Source organism: Carassius gibelio, chromosome B16, assembly GCF_023724105.1.
Source record: "Carassius gibelio isolate Cgi1373 ecotype wild population from Czech Republic chromosome B16, carGib1.2-hapl.c, whole genome shotgun sequence".
Taxonomy (NCBI): domain Eukaryota; kingdom Metazoa; phylum Chordata; class Actinopteri; order Cypriniformes; family Cyprinidae; genus Carassius; species Carassius gibelio.
This window is the reverse complement of record NC_068411.1, coordinates 6,058,351-6,080,079: the sequence shown is the minus strand read 5'-3', so window position 1 is coordinate 6,080,079 and position 21,729 is coordinate 6,058,351. Positions and strand designations below refer to the sequence as shown.

General features: G+C 35.3%; 1 protein-coding gene across 1 annotated transcript in view; it reads right to left on the bottom strand.

Moving 5' to 3' along the window:
• Window positions 1-10,205: 10,205 nt before the first annotated feature.
• Window positions 10,206-21,729, bottom strand: part of LOC127974662 (glutamate receptor ionotropic, kainate 2) — a 192,828-nt gene continuing 181,304 nt past the window's right edge. The window contains exons 16-17 of the mRNA XM_052578097.1: window positions 17,549-17,799; window positions 10,206-12,631 (exon numbers count right to left, since the gene is read on the bottom strand). Coding sequence (XP_052434057.1) covers window positions 12,467-12,631; window positions 17,549-17,799 — 416 coding nt within the window. The 3' untranslated portion in view covers window positions 10,206-12,466. The remainder of the gene's footprint in view (window positions 12,632-17,548; window positions 17,800-21,729) is intronic.

The following is a 21,729-nucleotide window of genomic DNA, read 5'->3' as shown; positions in this document are numbered from 1 at the left end:
TGGCCTTTGCAATGTGTAGGAACATTCACAAATTGTGTAAAGTTAAAACAGTCCAGCAGAGATAAAAAGTCCTTGACCAAAGCACTTTCTGATCAACATGTATGTTATGGTGAACTGGTGAAATGGTTCAAGAAGATCCGGTTACATCGAGTGATTCGTGCGCGAACCGGATATCACTAAACTGCAGTGTTTTGAACTCTTTCACAACAGACACTGAAGAGAAGACAATGCTAAATAAAGTCGTAGTTTTTGCAATTGTTGGACCAAAATGTATTTTGCTTCAAAAAATTCTAACTGACCCTCTGATGTCACATGGACTACTTTGATGATGTTTTTCATACCTTTCTGGACATGGACAGTATACCGTACAAACACTTTCAATGGAGGGACAGAAAGCACTCAGACTAAATCTTGAATGTCTTAAACTGTGTTCCGAAGATGAACGGAGGTCTTACGGGTTTGGAACGACATGAGAGTCATTAATGACATAATTTTTTGGTGAACTAACCCTTTAATAGTAAGAATTGGTCCCTACCACTATAAGTGTTACCAATATTTCTTTAAAATATGGTTAAAGTGGACAGCCAAATGGACTGACAAGTATTACTCCACCCCAAAATGAAAATGTTGTCATTAATCACTTACCCCCATGTCGTTCCAAACCTGTAAAGGTCAGTTCATCTTCGGAACACAATTTAAGTCCATACAAAAGCCGTCTGCCATCAGAAGTGCAATCTTAGTTATATGAAGTGAAGGGAACACTTTTTGTAAGTGAATAAAACAAAAATAACGACTTTATTCAATATTTCCTTTGTCAATGGCCTCCTCTGTGTCACTTCATATCACTGTGCTGCATATGCTATTCTGTGTCCTCCACACCACAAGGATGCGCAGTTTATTTAAAATCGAAGCTAAATATTTGTGGCATGGAGTACACAGAAGAGCATACACAGCATGGTGATCTGGAGTACATTTTGGAGTAGAGTATCTATTTAATGGTCAAAAACATATGTATATTAGGGGTGGCACGGTTCGCTGAAAAAAAACCCTGAACCGTAAGGTTCACACCACACGGTTCGGCACGTGCTGGGACCGCGGTTCAACTTAAATCTGGCAAAGCATCTGTGTAATATATGGTTTGCTATAAATATCACGTAAAACAAACTGAGTTCAACTAATATATGTTTATGTTGATGGATGCGCATTCTGGATTCCCAGGCATTACAACAAAAGCAATGAGAAAAGAAAAAAGAAAAAGAAACCCTGAACAAATCATACACTCTTGATCAATGTTAATGATTTATGCTGGAATATGAGCGGTCCTTTCGCCATCATCCAGTTGCTGACAGTGCGTGCGCGCGCACAGATGAGGCATGAACAGCACACGTTAATATGTATTTAAACTTAACTCATTTAAGCATTGTCAGTTTAAACATATAAGAGCCAAAGGACGCGAGCTCGCGCGTGCAGTGAGAAGATTTGTGAATGTGCTCACCGGAAGCACGCAAACCTGCACTTCAGAACGCTTGCAAATATTAAGCTCTGCCTGAAGTATCGTGTTTAAATGGACAAATTCACACAAAAAATATGTCAAAATGCCCGTCTTGGTAAGTATCCTACAGCAGACGTCGCCGGCTGAACGCAGGCCACAGTATCAGTGCATTATCTTAAAGTGACAGTCTTTATATTAATCGAACAGCAACAAAAAGAAATCACTCACTGCTCTTAATTAAAAAGCTTTTATAAATTTAATAAAGAATAATCTGTAATTCATACATTCCATTATGTGATGCTGTTTTACATTTGATTACTTTATTCAATTTCTGTACCTAGAAACTTATGCTAGACCTGCCTAAAAAAACAAAACAAAAAAAAAAAAAACCATAAAAAACCTGAAAATCACTGCTTATTGTTTGTATCTTTACTCTATTGTATTTGTGTTGTTGCTTGTAGTCGGATATAATTTGTTATTATTTTTTATTAGAAAGTATAGTTTTTCCATAAACATAGCACATACCGAACTGTACCGAAAACCGTGACTGTAAAACCGTGAAACAAACCGAACCGTGAAAAAGTTGAACCATGCCACCCCTAATGTATATATATATTATATAGTTAGTTAGTTTTTTTTTTTTTTACTGCTTTCACACAAAATCTTTACTTGTCACCCAATTTCTGAAACCTGATGCTCAAAACTCAGAACCATGCACCAAATCTTCCAGCCTTTGACAGAGTTTTCAATGTCATAAAACTCTTTTTGCAAAACACAACACACAGTTCTCTTTGTAACACACAATAATCTAACAGGAATTAATATTATGGCAAAGGTGTTTGCAAATGTTGGCTTTTGAGATGGCTTCGTAATATTTTGAATAAAGTGCTTCATTTTGAAAGAGATGTGAGCCATTTTTCATTTTGTGTGTGCAATGCTTGGATTTGTGTGTAAAGTAAAAAAACAAAACAAAAAAAAAAAACAATGTGTGAAACCACTGCTGTCAAACGATATACTGAAAAATTGCATACAAAAAGAAAATGTATAATATATGTGTTTTCTGTGTATATTTATTATGTATATATAAACACACACACACACACACATAGTATATATTTTGAAAATATTTAACATGTATTTATGTCTATATTTATATTAAAATTTTTTGTTTAATTTAGAAATAAATATATTTAATATATAACATAATATTTTTTCGGAAATATATACATGCACGTGTGCGTATTTATATATACATAATAAATATGTATAAATATACACATCACAAACAAATGTAACCCAGCAAAAGTAACAAAGTAACAACAAAGTAAGGTAAAGAAAAGAAAGGAAAGTAACAGACATTTCTTATTCTTTAGACATGCTAGGGCTACATTCTGTAGTAGTAGAAACACAGCATAAGGATGCAACCCTCTGTCCATTTTGACACAAAAATAGAAATATTATTCTACATTTTCATTCCTATCTGCAGCAAAAATACAGAACAATGAAAATGCGATTGCAAAGCAATCGTGATCACACACTGAAACTCATAAAGCGCAATGGAAGGATGATCATTTTTGGGGTACACAGCTACTGCTAGAAACAAGATACAGAAACCAAGAGATATAAAATGCTGCACCTGCTACTGTCACAGAGCAATGGCTCCCTGTGATTTTGTGAATATTTACTTTTTTTTCTAAAGGCTGAATTTCAAAGTGTCTTCACCCACTTGCCTTTCAAGTCATGCATCTGATCCTCAGGTGTTTTAAGACCAATGCAAAAAGGGAAATTTTACAGAAATCATACTTGGATTTCTTTACATTTACAAAGCTATTTAGCCGTTTGCTGGCAAGAGTCGTCATCCTTTCCCGCCTCTGGTTTTCAGCTCGACAATGGCTGTGGGTTTTGTGCCTCTGGAGCTCTAGCTGGAGTGGCACTCAGCTGTAGGTAATCTGGTCATGCCCCATTAGGCTTGTGTGGGACAGGTTTAGCGTAATCTGTCACGCCCCATGGGGTTTGGGAGGACCTAGCTCATGTGTAATTTGGGATTATGTCTGTAGCACTGATGTCTTGGGATTCAGGAAAGAATCAACATTTGTGTTACTTTCTGTCCCCACGACCTAACCCTGTGCTGCTTTTGTGCTTTTGGGATCGATGTGTTTTACAAGAAATATAGGAGAAACCGGGCTTAGTTGTCACAAGGGGAAGTTTTCACAGTAACTAAAGTTGTAGTTAGAGATGGTTTGATAGAATACAACATTTGGTGGTAAATTGTCCATTCATTTAATCTATAGAATAGAATTTTAAATGTAACACAAACTGCTTTTAGGAGAGACCTACTATGAGTTCTTCAGTTGTTAACCACTTTACAGAATCAGTAAGTCAGTGCAATTCAAACATTTGGGTTACACTTTATTTGAAGGTGTCCTTGTTACAGTGTACAGTGTAAATTTGTGCAAAACTTTGGTGATATTTTATAAATGTTGATAAAAAAAAAAGTATGGTGAAATGATGACGTTTCCATTAACTGATGTTATGTTACTAAAACATATTGTTTTCCTTCACGATAATTCATGGCAATGGATTTTGATGGGATTTGGACTGATTTTTGCTACATTAGCATTAGATATCGACCGATATGGGTTTTTCTATAGCCAATGCAGATGCCGATGTTTAGAGGTCAGGGTCATCCGATGGCCGATATATACTGCCGATTTTTAGGACCAATATCTTGAAGTTTTCCCCTTCATTTGCATGCTAAAATGTCAGACTAATAATAAGTGGATGCACAACATTTCTAAACTTCATCATCATTTATTGAGCACTGACTTGAATCTCTCGAATCTTAATTTTGTGCACTGCATGGCATTAAACTGACTAAGTATTAAATATATAAAACAGGTAAAAGTCAATCATTTACATAAAAATTTTAGAGAATTTATCAAGCAGAATTTTTCAAGTTAGTTAGAACATAAATGTAAACTTAAATATACATTTAAATAAAATAAATACAATTTTATAAATAAAAATAAATTAAACTGAAAAATATAAAAAAATAAATATATAAAAAAATAAATAATAGTAGTGCTGCAAACACACTAGCAACCAGCAACATTTGTGTTGGTATAAATGACACATGAACATCTAAAGTGCATTCTAATTTCAAAATTACATCGCAGTCTGTTCATTATTGAAATAAAGTACAGTTAACCAAACATATAAAAGATTACACTGGTCAGTTTAAATAGGCCGTAGTATACCGGTCCACTCTGCTGTTATGCCAAGGACGATTTTGCTCATGTGAAGAGGATGATCTTTTCCGTCTAGTTTACATAAAAAAAGTAAATAAATATTATAGTTTGACATTCAGATACATTGCGAATATGGAAACATTTGGATATGTGCAGAACGAGACATCAGCAATAACCTCCAAATACATCTAGCCAAACCCACGCTCGCTCGTCAAATAGGCCTAGCCGAACTTAAAAATTCAAAGTCGAACATTTTGCAAAACAGGATAAAATAAAGTACTGATCATAATACTTGAATGTGTTTGAATACTTGAAAATGTTTGATGTGAAAAAAGCAGTTCACTGACTGCGCAGCACAGCCACAAGCACCAGAGTTATGTTTGGGATCATTTTATTTTTAATACTATAGTGTCATTTGAAAACATTGCAATTGCAATTTAAAATACAACAACGAGCGCCACAAAACCATTTAACGAGGCGCATACAGAGGTCTCCTTGACGGGAAACAGTCAACAAAGTAAAATGATCTGAAATGTACGACACACTCTCTTCATTTTATCTAATGATCATGATCACATCTATTCATTTTACAGTCCTGCTATTAGCATTTTATTCAGACTAAAACCCCTTTAATTGGGGTGAGAAAGCTTTTTTCCAAGTGGCTTTTGCACTTGTAAAATAATAATTGCTTATAATACTGTTGCAGATGCATTTTGCAGCATTAAGTTTATTAATTGTTATTAATCGTTAATTTAAATGACGATCGATCATGGAAATGATCAAATACTGACATCCCTAAATGCAAAGGAGTTGGATGGAAACCTGGCTAATTTCTGCATCAAACCATGCTTCCGAACAAATGTCATTCACCTTTCTGGGCAGCTCCAGGACAGCTGTCTCTCCGAGCACGCCTCTCCGAGTCTGTGAGCGGGGCGGAGTAACGTAGCCCTCAATCATGCTGCAGTGTTTGTGAGAGCTGCCAACTTCTTCACCCCATTTTACAGAGTGAAATTCTCTGACTACCTTTATCTCCCAGGACTGTTGTTGAATCTCCCAAAAGTTTTGGCTTGGGGTCCTTCACATGCACAGCAGCACTTTCCACAGTACCAATTACACGGGGCTGCCCGCCGATGTGCCTGATGTTAAATTTTAAGTTAACCTTTAATTAGCATTATACTTAATTTAGTGAGGCGTATGTGTGTATCTTGACAGAAGCAGCATGGAGAGCAGCTTCTGGGACATGTCGTGGCGCAACTGATAACACAAGCATTAAGTGGTCACGATCAGCTCCGGTGGCCATTTCAGGGCCGTAATGCGTTGCAGATGTGTGCAGTGTAAATTGTCCAAGCATTAATGGCAGAGAAAGCTCCTTTAGCTGGAGAGCATTATCTGTAAAACTAACTCATGCGAGTGTAAAAACTTTTTTTTTGCGATATATGGGCATTTTTGTGAAATTAATGCATTTTCATTAGGCAAATTTTCAATTTGAACACTCTTACAAAAACCCATGTTTTCTGCAATGGTGTTATTGCAGTGGATTATTATTATTATTATTTTTTTTTTTTTCTTCATATGCTTTAAAAAATATATAGAGAGAGAAAAGGTGTCAGTGGAAAAGGTAACATGCAAGGCATGCATATACATATATATATATATATATATATATATATATATATATATATATATATATATATATATATATATGTGTGTGTGTGTGTGTGTGTGTGTGTGTGTGTGTGTGTGTGTGTGTGTGTTATCTGTACACATGGTGCAAAGTAAGCTATTTACTGCAGTTATGAACTAATTTTTCAAGCCTCTTATCAGTTTTTATTTGCACTGACATATAATGTGGGATTTTTTATTTACTACTGAAAACTAGCTTATTAAAGCACTTTCAATTTTTCAATGTCAGAAAATATATTTGTGCAGAAAAATATGGATGGATCCACAAGACTAGTGTTAGCTCCTAGCAGACCATCACTTTATAACTTTCTGTCTTTCTTTTTCTCTGTTTGTGTATGCATGTTTGTGTGTGTGTGTGTGTGTGTGTGTGTGTGTGTTTGTTTGTCTGTGCAGCCCTGTTGCCCATTCTCAGCAATTCCATTATCAGATTGATGCTTTCACACAAGGTGGGCTTAGCTGGCTGCTAATCTTCACATTTCCGGTAGGGCAAGTGGAAAGCTCAGCAGCTGATAACAAACCTACATGCCACATAGAATTAATTGGCTAATTATAATAGTGGATACGAGAGCAGAAAAATCTAGACCTCACAAGTCAGCTTTGTCCCTCGGCATTCTTCTCATCATCAGGTCAAATCCTATTTATCAATTAGCAGTTTTAATGAGCATGTAATTGTTCATGACTATGTCATGTTTCAAATGATGATATTTTGAGACTCCTGGGTCCCACTTTATATTAGGTGGCCTTAACTACTATTCAAATACATAATAAAGTAAGTACCTTATTTTATTACTTATTATGGTAACACTTTATTTTAAGGTGTCCTTGTCACATGTGACATGTACTTATTATTATAATAATGATACATTATGCATAATTGCATGCAAGTAACCCTAAGTAAAACTCTAACCCTAACCCTAAAAATATAGTAAGTACATGTAGTTAATTGATGTTTCTTCGCACATACATGTTTAATTACACTGTAACAAGGACACCTTAAAAAAATCTAATCCTTAGTACTTACTGTTTTCATATTGTATTGCAAAACACTTTTGCTGCTACTGAGGTGGGATACGGGTAAGGATATAGGGACAGGTTTGGTGTTATGGGTAGGTTTAAGTGTGGGTTAAGATGTAAGGGAAGGGTAACAGTGTAATTACAAATTTAATTACAGGAATTAATCATGGACATGCAGTTATTTATGTATTTATTTATTTTAATAGTAAACTAGTAGAATATTAAAACATGTATGCACACAATAAGTGTATTGTATCAAATGATTAATTGAAATGCATAGTAGTTAAAGCCACCTAATAGAAAGTGGAATGCTTTCCTAGATTTTACACTTATTTGTATATTTACAGGTAATTTGTGTGTATTAATTAACCATTTGGTGAAATATACTATTAGGCTTGATTTACAATACAACAAAAAGTTAGTTGAAAGGTCATTGGAGGACTCTTGTGACTGCTCAAGAGCATTTTAAAGTCCCCATTAAAGCTAAGCTAGGCAATTTCTGCACTACTATTGTTGCCTAGCGGAACTATTTCTATTATATCTGTCTCTATTATAGTTTGGCAGGTCTTTAGATTTTGGTTTTAACTAATTATTTTTCCATAGGGGTTAAACAACCTCACTGTTGTACATCCATAGGTATGCAAATACTTATGTTGACATGCAGGAAGGACATCCTATCATAAGACAGATTGATTGCTTAAACTGTTGTGGTGTTCATTCACATAGTTTCTAGATTATTTCACTGTCAATACTTAAAGGGATAGTTCACCCAAAAATCTAAGTTATGTCATTAATAACTCACCCTCATGTCGTTCCAAACCCGTGAGACCTCGGTTTATCTTCGGAACAGTTTAAGATATTTTAGATTTTGGCCGAGAGCTCTCAGTCCCTCCACTGAAGCTGTGTGAATGGTATACTATCCATGTCCAGAAAGGTAAGAAAAACATCACCAAAGTAGTCCATGTGACATCAGAGGGTCAGTTAGAATTTGTTGAAGGATCGAAAATACATTTTGGTCCAAAAATAGCAAAAACTATGACTTTATTCAGCATTGTCTTCTCTTCCAGGCTGTTGTCAGCGCGTTCACTGCAGTGTATGATATCCAGTTCGAGAACGAATCACTCAATGTAACCGGATCTTTTTGAACAAGTTCACCAAATCGAACTGAATCGTTTTAAATGATTCGCGTCTCCAATACGCATTAATCCACAAATGACTTCAGCTGTTAACTTTTTTAATGTGGCTGACACTCCCTCTGAGTTCAAACAAACCAATATCCCGGAGTAATTCATTTACTCAAACAGTACACTGACTGAACTGCTGTGAAGAGAGAACTGAAGATGTCTCTCAAGTCAAGGACCGTTTCTGTCAGACGCGTCCGATTCGAGAACCCGAGGAGCTGATGATACTGTGCATGTGTGATTCAGCGTGAAGCAGGCCGACACACAGAGTGTCTGAACCAAACTGATTCTTTTGATGATTGATTCTGAACTGATTCTGTGCTAGTGTTATGAGCCCAGGTAAACCGAAGGCTTGAATCAAGGGCAATCATCGCCAATGATGCCATTACGTCGAGCGCAAAAGAACCGGTGAACCATTTTTTTCAACCGGTTTATTGAATCGAACTGTCCAAAAGAACTACTGGTGATCTGAAAACCAATGCAACTGATTCTTGACTCATGAACGAGTCAGTGTGTTGTTCATTATCTGGCTCGGCTCGGTGTTCACCTTCAGTTCTCTCTTCACAGCAGTTCAGTCAGTGTACTGTTTGAGTAAATGAATTACTCCGGGATATTGGTTTGTTTGAACTCAGAGGGAGTGTCAGCCACAATAAAAAAGTTAACAGCTTAAGTCATTTGTGGGTTAATGCGTATTGGAGACGCAAACCATTTAAAGTGATTCAGTTCGATTTGGTGAACTGTTTCAAAAAAGATCCGGTTACATCGAAATGATTCGTTCGTGAACCGGATATGACAAACTGCTTTGTTTTGAACTCTCTCACAACAGACCGGAAGAGAAGACAATGCTGAATAAAGTCATAGTTTTTGCTATTTTTGGACCAAAATGTATTTGCAATGCTTCAAAAAATTCTAACTGACCCTCTGATGTCACACGGACTACTTTGATGATGTTTTTCTTACCTTTCTGGACATGGACAGTAGACCATACACAGAGTCAATGGAGGGACTGAGAGCTCTCGGACTAAATCTAAAATATCTTAAACTGTGTTCCGAAGATAAACCGAGGTCTCAAGGTTTGGAACGACATGAGGTTGAATTATTAATGACATAATTGTGATTTTTGGGTGAACTATCACTTTAAAGAAACAATGTGAATGAACACCTGACATATAATTATATTTAAAATACATTTGGAGTATTATACAATTTGCATTTATTAATATTATGTCTAAAATGTTTTTTTTTAAGATCACTATTAATAATGATTATATTATTTAAATGCAATATATTCAAAAGTGTACCTGCACAATCAAATATACAGTATATCTTTAGCTGGACCTCAGCAATATATATATATATATATATATATATATATATATATATATATATATATATATATATATATATATATATATATATATATATATATATACAGTTGTGGCCAAAAGTATTGCCAGTGATATACATTTTGTGTTTTGCTAAATTTGCTGCTTAATATACATAAGGGGTGTCATTTAGGTCATTATAAGGAAAACATATTTATATATTTAATAAATTTAAGAAAGGAGACCACGAGCAAGTGTGCTGACATTTTTTTAATTACTTCCTTTAAACTTGTGCATCAACTTTAGACAGGAAACTGTGTGCACTTCATTTTGTTTACACAATATGGTCAAAATTAGTTTGTATCTAAAAAATCTTTAAATACATCTTATCCATTTGAAACCATTTACACACAACGTCTCGGCACTGAGTACTAGCAGTCTATTAGAAACCGGGGGCATTGAATATGAAGCATTTTAGCAGTCCTCTTCACTTTCTATATATGTTTGTTTCACACTTCTGAATCAGTTTTCTCATATCTATTTATCTCAAGTAAAAATATCTTTCTTTAAATATGATTCCTTTACATGATAAAAATAGGATCTGTCCAAAATGTGTGTGTTTGTCACATAAACACTACCAGGCATGCTTGGCACTTCCCCGTCCTGTGTGCGCCTATCATGAACCCTGGCGCAAACTCATCCTGATGGAGGCCAGGTGATGTGATCCTGGATGTGTTCCGTCACATGGGGCTCATCCATGCGGAAGCGCATCGGTCCCAGGGGCCATGGCGACCTTCAATTCTGGTGTGGCGATTCAACAGGGCGGCCACCCCCGTATCAAGAGAGAGATGCCAATGATTGTGTTGATAAAAATTATTACAAAATGTTGATATTCTTTAATTGTACAAAACACCTTATTATTATTTTTTATAGAAATTTTACATTTGCACAAGTTCACATGAGGATTCTTTTTTTTTTCTGAAATCAAATTCACAAAGTACAAACATTAACCTGAAATGAAATGTGGTAAAAAAAAAAAAAAAAAAAAAAACAGATGTGAAATTTTATTTTCATCATAGAAATGAAGAAAGAAAAAATGAAAACATTTGTAAACCAAATGATAGATGCTTGAATAAATGTATCGCAATGGTTGGAATTTGTTTCGAGTTCACTCATCCAATTTTTGGAGAGGTTTTCGGATGAATCTCATGAAATTTATTTCAGCACAAATTAAAATTAAACTAATGAATATCAATATATTTGAAAAGAAGCCTATTTTAGGACCATTACTTTTATTTATTGTTTGTGATATTATTGTCATGACAGTCCAAGACATTTACCTCTCTTAAAAAAAAAAAAAAAAAAAAAAAAAAAAAACTACTGTAATATATAAAAATACTTTGGTTTTTACCATTTGTTGTACTGTTTCATTTATGCTTACCGATGTCTAGATTCTATATTCTCTAGAATATAACATACTGTAATGAGAATCACTAATAAGTGTAAAAAAAAATGTAGATGCATTACAGTACTACATTTAAAAGTTGAGAGGTTCACATTTAGAACAACAAAAAACAATAATATTAATCATTTTAATAAATATGCATGGACAATTTAAGCCTCATCTTATGAAATTTTGCTGCCTCTTTTTTTTTTTTTTTTTTTGTAGAGTAATGCGAATTTGGACAGAAAATATTAAGTTGTGCAATGTGTTAAGCGTAAAATAAACACAAAAATGCAATGGTCCTCGAAACAAAAAAAAAAAAAATGGATTCCATCATGTTTTGGCTCAAAGACGTTTTTGTGAGATTCACCCTTAGTCACTGTGACGCTCAACAGGGGCCCGGAAATACATAGAAATGAAAGCGGTATATTGCCTGTAGCTCTGTCCTGCTTCCACTGCTTGTGATTGTGGGTGAGAAAGACGTTGAATGATTTCAGTGATATTGCTGTGGTGCTCAGCAAAGAGTGCTGCAAACTGATTGTTTCTGAGTACTTTTTTTTATTCGTTTTTTTTTTTTTTTTTTTTTTTGCTCCTAATGGTAGCACATGTACTGTACGTGTTAAAAAACTGTCCTTGTTTTGCCTCCATATTTGTCAGGACACATCTCCTCGTTTTCTCTAAAGGACTCAGCTGCTCTCTGTGGACAGACAACAGCCAAGTGTGTCATCAAACCTAAAATAATGTGCATGTAGTGAGCAGACAAACCTCCCTCCATCCCACTTCTCTAGCTGTGTGTGTGTGTGTGTATTTCCTGCTAAAAGTTACCCTGAACGCTGGCACCGGTCAGTCTTTGCTCTGGTGGTGATCTGAAGCGATGAGGTAACTAAAATTTTGCCCAGATTCAAGTTATTTCCACAGGAAATATGTTTCCGTTTCTGCTGTTGGTTTCAGTAACTAATTGATTGAAATGACTTTTAAGATCCCCTCCCCTGTGTAGAAAACCGACCTCCTCCCCGCCCAAATTTCTTCCCGTGAAGTTTCCTTCTCCAAGCTCAAGAAAGAGCGAGCTGCTGTCCGTTTTAAGCCATGGTCTCTTTGCCTGGCAGTCTTCGGTCATTGAAGGTGTGCATGTTGATGACTTCATCCGTTTTGACCATGACGGGCGGCTGCGGCTTGTGTTTGAGCCGGCGCTGGCACTTGAGGGAAACCCGCAGCTCGTCCACCATGGCGCTGCAGAAGGATCTCTGTGCGGACAGAAGAACACAGCTGATTGGATGTCGCTTCACTTCTGACACACAAACACACACATACTGGCTCTCAGCTCCTGGAAAGCTGGAGGACAGTGGGTCAGTGATGGATGGCAGGGGGGTGAAAGGCAGAAATGGAGATGGGATGGAATGATTATGCTGGTGTCCGTGTGGATGCACAGCATGAGCATCATAACTGAAGTGATTTCTCCGTGGCAGATTTCACCTTGCTTCCTCCTGCCAGGATGCTGCATGATTTATTGATGCATATTATATTCCCTCAGATTCAAATCCTGTATAACCGCATGGCCAATTAAAAACAAACACTCTCCAGATAAGAAGCAAGCGGTGAGATTCTCAGCTGTGTAACGGTGTAGCAAGCCAACGTGTGATTGTCATCCTGCTTTTCCTCTTGAGAAATAATTGACAGGCATTATTCAGCATTCATAAATTCTCATGATTTGTTTGTCTTAGCTTGGAAATGAATAAAAATAAACACATTCATTCTGACTAAAGGTACAAATTGCCTGTGCAGTTTGTGTTGTGAATAATTTCATCCCGTGGCTCACAGGAAACGCTTTGTGCTTTTGTGAACAATCTGCTGTTATTTTCAGCATTTTCATTACAGATATGTTTGTGCGAGACTTGAAGATCTGAAATAATAAGGTGCTTGTTAGGCATTCCAATCAGAGTGTTCCTTACCCAATGATCTGCTTCTTCATAGCGACATCCTCCATAACAGCCAATAACAGAACATTAGCAACTGGCTACTGATTACTGGCACAAACTACAATAAGTGACGCTTCAAATTTGTCAAATTCAGCAGAACATATGAGATTCTGGGCTAAACAGTAGTTATGAGATTTGTACATCATGTTGTTGAACACAACAGGACAAATACTGACTCTTCCCTCATTTTCTCCCATGTACTCACTTAAAACCTTTCAATAAAATAATAATAAAAGTATTTTTTTAATGCTTTCATGATCTCATGAATAATTATAACTTCAATTATAATACTTATCTATTAATTTTTGCATCTTTAGAAAGCAACTACAAATGATATTGAAAAAAAAAATATTTGTAGTTGTTTGTCATTTTTGATGCATTATGCTGTGTGTGTGTGTGTGTGTGTGTGTGTTTGAATAAAATTCATTATGTATAAAGGATTTAGGTAAAGTCTTACCAAAATTAGAAATGCAAATAGTTTTATTTATTATATTATTATATATTTTAGACCAATATCTCGGAAATATACACATATACATACCAACACATACATATATACATACGCACACACACACATACACACACACACACACACACACACACACATATATATATATATATATATATATATATATATATATGTGTGTGTGTGTGTGTGTGTGTGAATAAAATACATTATGTATAAATGATTTAGGTAAAGTCTTACCAAATATAGAAATACACTAATTTTATTATATATATATATATATATATATATATATATATATATATATATATATATATATATATATATATATAACAAAGTGTGATACCAGGCTATCAAAGACTAACCCTTAAACAGTAATTTATTTAAATGTATATGCATTTTTTTTTATCCAACAGCATGAACAAAAATAATAAAAAAAATATGTTAAGTCAATGACAAACTGGTTATAGAACATCAACATATAAAACAAAAAGAAGAAATGTTTTAACACATTAGGATATGGACTTTCAAGAGCGAAGTTAAAGGTTTACATTAGTTAACTGAAATTCAGCAGCAGAAAGCGGGAATGGGTTAGGAATATTCATGTAAAATGTGCAAAAAAAGAAAACGAGAAGCAGAAACATTATGGTAATCATTTTATTTAAACATGAATTTATATGTGCCTCTGTGTATGTGTGATCTTGAAATAAATCAAAATAAAGATGCACCGAACAAATCTTCATAAAATACATAAAGAAGCCATGATCAATTCTACAAAACATGTTGCAGCTCTCATGCAATATTTGATGTATTTGCTAAAATGATTCACCATTCTGATGTTGAACCTGTGAACTTTTATTACCGATGTAACAGTAAATGATTTTAACAAGATTAAAACTAAATCGGTTTATGTGTCTCTTTTCTAGTGACAGGAAATCTACATCACATTACGTTAGAACAATTTATACATGTTTTATCTAAAGCAATAAGATTGTCGGTCAGACTGTTGGCTCTTTCCTAATCTTACAAAATAGAGGCAATTAAAAAATGCTAATTTTTGGAGGGATGCGCTGCTGAGGAGCAAGAGGCATTGCATATGATGTGTTTTTCTTTTTCTTTTTCTGCAGAATAGTGTAAGAGAATACTGAACAAAGGACAGCAGCGCCAATCTTGTACAAAAATACTTTAATTGCCTCTCTAATCATCATTTCACTCACAGGATTTAATACCTTTTTAAATGTTCCCAAGCGTGATTTATTTTATAACATTACTATGCATTGAATTAACATAACATCAAAATCAATCATCTGGAATTTGACACTTCCATTTAGATCATGAAGCCTCAGCACTCTGTTTGACTAAATATGTTTCATAAAGCCTATATTAACGATTGTGTTCCTAAGAAGAAATGTAGTCTTAAAGCCATTTTCAACCTTTACATCCACCCAGCGGTGCTCTTCTAATATAATGACATAACTCACATTTTTGTAGAAACTAAATAGCTAGCCATGACTGTTTCCTGAAAATGTTGGTACTTCGTCACAAGTGTTTGAACCAAGTTGGTTAGAAATGAAGTTTATGCCATCAAGCAAGTGGTAGAGTGATAATTATCACTAATTAATCAGTTTAAGATCAAATTAATGCCAGAATATTGCTGTAAATAATAAACATGGCAATCTGAGGACTGATTCACAATTTCGTTTTTTTTTCTCCTTTATTTTGTGGGTTTCCTTAGGTTTCCCAATGAGATGTACACTCTTTTCTTTACAAACTAAAATGCATATACATATAATGAAATTAAACATTTAAATTGTTCTGCATGCTTATTTTTGCTCAAGAGCGTGATCTATTCCATATGCCATACTAACCGGAAACAATGTTTCTTAACCACAGTTCCAGCAAAAAAATCTTTGCGATACTGTTTGTGAATGTTTGACAGTGTTGGAAAATGCAACCATTGGTTAACTATTCTCTTGAAAACGCACCCCAGACTTGCAGCCATCCCAGGGAGTCCCAATATAAATAAGCTAGATTTCTCAGTCATGCTTTATAATAACTTTCATTGAGAACACTACCAAATTTAGAAATGCACTGATCTATAGGGGCTTTTTTTTTTTCTTTCTTTTTGTACATCTCTGTATAGAAAGGCACTCCCAACCTTTGCTTTAGATTGATGCTCAGTATCATTGGCTGGTAGGCTTATCATGCCAATGTTATCATTAAACAAGGATCAGGCAGCAAAATAACATATTGCCAGAATATTTGTGAATGTCAATATGATGACTTACAGCAAACAAATGATAGCACTTAAAGAGATCGATACAATGAATCCGAGATGAGTAGAAAAGAGTGAATAAACGGAGCTGTGCTTTTTGGGAAAGAAAAAATAAAAACTTAAGCTGGCAGGTTGATGCTGTTATTGTACGACAATCTAGGTTATCCATATTAAGAGAGCACATTTTTTGAGCTTATATGCAGATGCTTCAAAGAAACTAAGATCTCTTTAAAGTAAACAAAAACTTAGAGCAATTATGTGGCTACAGTGCAGTTTGTTGCATTGCAAACGTAAAACGTGAACACACGGCATGGGCAACTTCATTGTATCGTGTCACTGGGCCCTTATGGCCTCCCATACTAAAGTAAAGCAAATGTGATGAGTTGAAATTATTATTCTATTTGTGTGGTAATAATAGATAGAGTGCCATTCCGACTGCAAAAAACTAAATATTAAAATAAACAAGGGCAATTAAATGCCTTCTTTCAGTTCCAAAAATGCAAAACATGAAGGCTCAGTAGGGAAAGTGAAGAAATGATGACACATATATTAAAGCTGATTAATAACATTCTGATAGGACAGTGTAAATGCAACTCTGTACTCAGTTCATCCACTGAAGTGACATTTAGTCATTTTAAAGAGAATTCAACAGACGGTGTGAATTAAACAGTACAACATCAACTGGAAAAATAAAATAAAATAAAATACTAAATAAAAGACTATCAAGCAAACCTGCAATTTAGTCTAGTGCGTGAAACCACAGCTAATTAGTAGAACTCTAACTGACAATAAATTCTATGAGAGCGTGTATGTGCTTAAACATTATATTTGTGACATGAGAAGAAAAGTGTGAGTGAGAGAACTGGAGTTCATTCATTTCAAGTATTTTTTTTTTTTACTACTATTATTGACTGTACACTTCAAACATTCAATGGCTCAGTAGATCAGTAGATCAAGTATACGAGTGAAGTGGATATGGGGAAAGAACAACACTCTGTTGAGGCGAGATGACACAATGCCGGCCATTTGAGCAATGTAAAGCCCAAGCCCTTCTGTCTTCAGAGACTTACATCAAGAAGGATTGTTTGCTCTCCAGACACAGGCACTGTCTGTAAAATATTACCAGTGAAAAAATACCTCATGCTTTGCTTGCAGCACCACAACATTAAAGCCAATTTTAGACAGAATTAATATTGTTTGCATCGATCTGTTACAGATTCTTTCATACTAAGAGGCATGAGTTGAACTCATCTGACTTGCTGGCTTATATCACCCACAATACCCCCCGCTGATGAAACACAAAATTGCAAACCCCATTTCTTGTGATTATCTTATGTGATTTGTTTTCTCTGTAGAGACTTGCTTAATAACCCTAAACTGTTAGGATATCCTAACAGATTTCAAATGTTCATTGCAGTCCAGAAATGTTAAAATGGTGCTTTACCTTTTCCAGCTGTGCGTTTTGTTTGGACTTATAGAGAAACTCCCCAACTGCCACAAACACAGAGAGGACGAGTCCCGCAGCCAACACTATGAAAATGCCACCGATGTTCTGGACGCCCAGCGCACTGGCCTCCTTATTCTCCTCCTCAGGACAGCCGTTTCCTCGCCACCACTTCTCCTTCATCATGTGCAGCTTCCCTTCCTCCTGTAGCTGCAGGATTGCGATGGTGATCTTATCTCGGTACGGGGACCCTGAAGGGTCAGAAAGGGGAAACTGATTTAAAGAGATGACGAGAATTAGTTCTCTTAGGCATCTGCTCATCCCTGCTGGTCAAATGTTTGGATGAAATCGTACAAATTCGTCTTTCTCCTCAAAATCAAAAGAAAGAAGAAATAATACAGCTGCGAGCAGCAATTAATAAGCAATTAAGCAAGCATTTCAGGGAGCATCATGAAAAAAAAAAAAAAAAATCTTATCATGTGCTTATCATTTTAAGCAATATTATTTAATACAAATAATACAGTCACTTATAATGTGACATAATTGCTTATCACTTTTGACCAATAGGTGGCACAGCCTTTGGCATTGCAGAAATACAGCCAGTGATACATTTTGGTATGATGCGTCAACTTTGAAGATGAGTTATAACATCAGCTTGAGATACCTATTTTATTTATTTATTTGTTTTATTTGATTTATTTTTTACCAGCAAGGTCTGATGATAATATGTTTGAAATTTAGTGAAGATCGGATAAAAACTAATATAAAAAAAAAAAAAAAAAAAAAGGTTTTGCACCTAAATTGAAATGGACATTTCAAATCAATTTGCCGACTTATACCGCTGGATTGTGTATGACCAAAAGAACAGAAAGCATGTTTCATAACAACACACCAATGCATTTTTAAAGAATATATGTGAAAACCAGGTATGCTACTCCACAGCTAAAGAGACTGATCTAATTTTAGGCTAGACTGTTCAGAAGTAGAAATAAGTCAATGTTTCATATCTCCTGACCAGTTGGTGGCACTGTGCTGGAACTGCTCATGCATATTCAGGTCATAGTTATTACAACACATAACCAAGTTTGGTCTGAACATGCTACAGTTTTTTTGGGACACATAGGTAGACATCCCTTTCGGCATGCTCTCGTTGAATATGCTGATGCGCTATACAAGAAAGATTTGGTTAATCAGAAAACATTTAATAACTTTTTGACTCTCCTTCCTCTGTGTGCCAAATTCCATAGCTTTCCTGCAAGCTGTCACAGACCCAAGAGCAAAGAAGAAGATAAAGAAAAAGAAAAAGACAAATATGAAAACCAATGGATACAACAGGTGCCTTCACACCTCCAGTGCACTGGCTCCTGACTTGTTTTTATTTATTATTATTATTATTTTTTTATTAAGCTTATTGATGAGAACCAAATCAGTGTATCAAATCAAATCAGTTTTCTTTCTTTCTTTCTTTCTTTCTTTCTTTCTTTCTTTCTTTTCTCTTATGTGAATTCATTGCTTTTATTCACAACACAGACTGAACAATTCGTTCAAGAAAATCACTGCCTCAATGATCTGGTAACAGCAGTTCTGTAGTTAACAGTTCACTGGAGGGGAAGATTATAAGTGAATAACGAATTAAATTTCATTCTGTTGCTGAAATGCATGGCTACAAAAGACCTTGAATACAGCGTACCAGTATTTGCTATTTTGTATTTTTATTTTTTTTAGCCTAACTGAACTGCTGCTGTAGAATGAAGACGCTTTAAAACATCAGACAATCGCAAAGAAAATACTGCAATATTATTAAAATAGTCCCGTATGTCTCATTGATTGCACTGTAAGACTTGAGGAAAGTTCGTCACTTCAGTGGTGTGAGTTTGTTTCTCACAGAGATGTAAAGAGGGTGAGAAATCCAGACACTAATGCAGTACGAGCCATAAAAGCCTAATGCTGTTTGTTGAAACACAGCTCCCAGGGTGCCATTGATAACACACCAATAAAACCCAATTACATCCGAGGGACTGGCATTTCCCACTTTTATCTATTTATTTTCGGTCTAATTAAAACTAGTTGCTATTCTTAATTTGAGGTAATGTTTCCTTCTGGGCCTCCTTGCAGCTTCGATTCGTAACTCTCCCCCGTTCCCACCAGCTATTTTACCTCCCTCGCAAAAATGAGGTAAACAGGTCATGTTCCCTTCATTCAGCACAGATCAAAAACGGCTAGAGAGGCGCTTTCTCATTTCATTTGAAATATGAGGTAGAACAAGAGCACTAACAAACCTCGCTGATCCTTTCATTTTGTAATAGAGGTACTGCTGTAGTTAACGCTCTATAATAAGGATTGTACTATTGCTTGAATAATTGAGAACTCAACTGTTCTTTTGCCTAAATGCACCACATGTCTTTTTTTCCTGCTCATTGTTAGCACTCGGGTCTTAGGGTTTTGTCTAATGGCACTGCAGCTATGCAAAATGTTTTATTTTTTAGATGGTTTTGGCAGCTATTATTTTTCACCATTATAATACATATGCGTCATACATCCATGTATCCTTTACGTTTTTTTCCTAAATTGATGCTGTGCATTTAAACCATCCAAATGCACACACACACAGCAGTGAGAAGTGAACACACATCTTTTGTGGAATTGAGGGTGGAAGAGAATGCTGTTCATTCACTCCATCCCACCTACAACTCCTGCCAGCACCGAGACTCGAACCACCGACCTTCGGGTAACTAGTCCAACACTTTAACCATAAGGCCACAGCTGCCCAATGAATGAATGAATGAATGAATGAATGAATGAATGAATGAATGAATGAATGAATGAATGAATGAATGAATGAATGAATGAATGAATACATACATACATACATACATACATACATACATACAAACAACACCTCTTGCATAAAATAAAAATAAAATAAAATAAATCTACATGCACAGGAAAATAAAAATAAAGTCTATGCAAACTCAAAATCATTTATTTGTAAATCAACACTTTGGTTCCAGATTTCAGTTCCATTGATTTAAAATTGATTTATTTATCTTACTTTACCTACAACGTTTTTGGCGGCTGACCTTCAGTTATCATAAGTATTAATCTGGATAAATCCATATATAATCTGAATCCATAAAACAATCAAAATAATTTAATAACAAAACAATTTATGGTTTTAATCTTTAGCTATAATGTTTTTATTATTATTATTATTAATTATTAGATTCCACACACACACACACACACACACACACAAACACAAATGCCTTATTTTAGATCAATGCTAAAAATAGCAAAAATAAAATTATTGTTTACGCATTAAACAAGCTTAAACATGCCAACTTTCTTATTCTGCAACAGAATGCTAGGTTCTTCAAATGGCTGTATACAGCAGATGGATGAGGTACCTTTAGGAAGTAAGGACAGAAGATAGTTTAAATGAAATGGAATGATAAGGGTTTACTTGAATACTGGTAGCTCCTCATGCACAAGCAAACTCCTGACAGATGTTTGATGACATGGCATTGTACATGACTCTTCTTAATGATGCCTCCAGGGACGGGGCCCGATCGCAGGCTGAAAGCTGACTGGGGGGCTTTCTATTTCCACTATCCTCAAGGGGCAAGCAGCACTGCCCTGGGACATTGATATACACCACAAGTGCTACACACATGAAGTAGCAAGACAATGAAGTAGCAAGTGAAAAAGGAGCTCACAGCGGTGCCCAAACTAAAGGGTGAAGTGTGCAGGGGGTCTAGTGTTAAAATAATTTTCTTCTGTCCCAGTTTACAGGCATTTAAGTTAAGCCATTTACATGTTAACTTCTGGAAAAATATAAGCAGTATGGTCCTCTAATGCATATGTTGAAGCAACAACCAATCATATGAGTTTGGGGCATGACTATCTGTTTAGATACAACTGCAGATTGGAGGAAGCATTCGGGAAACCGATTTGGAAACAGTCATTCCTTGTGGTGTCACTGCTCTTGTGAAAAACAAGTGTACCTGATGTGCTCTTGTAGTGTACTTCACATCTTTAAATTATATATATATATATATATATATATATATATATATATATATATATATATATATATATATCATTCATATTTAATTTAATGAAAGGCCACTTAAAAGTAACATTTCATGACTTCTTCTTTACACTTCTAAAAAGTGCACTTT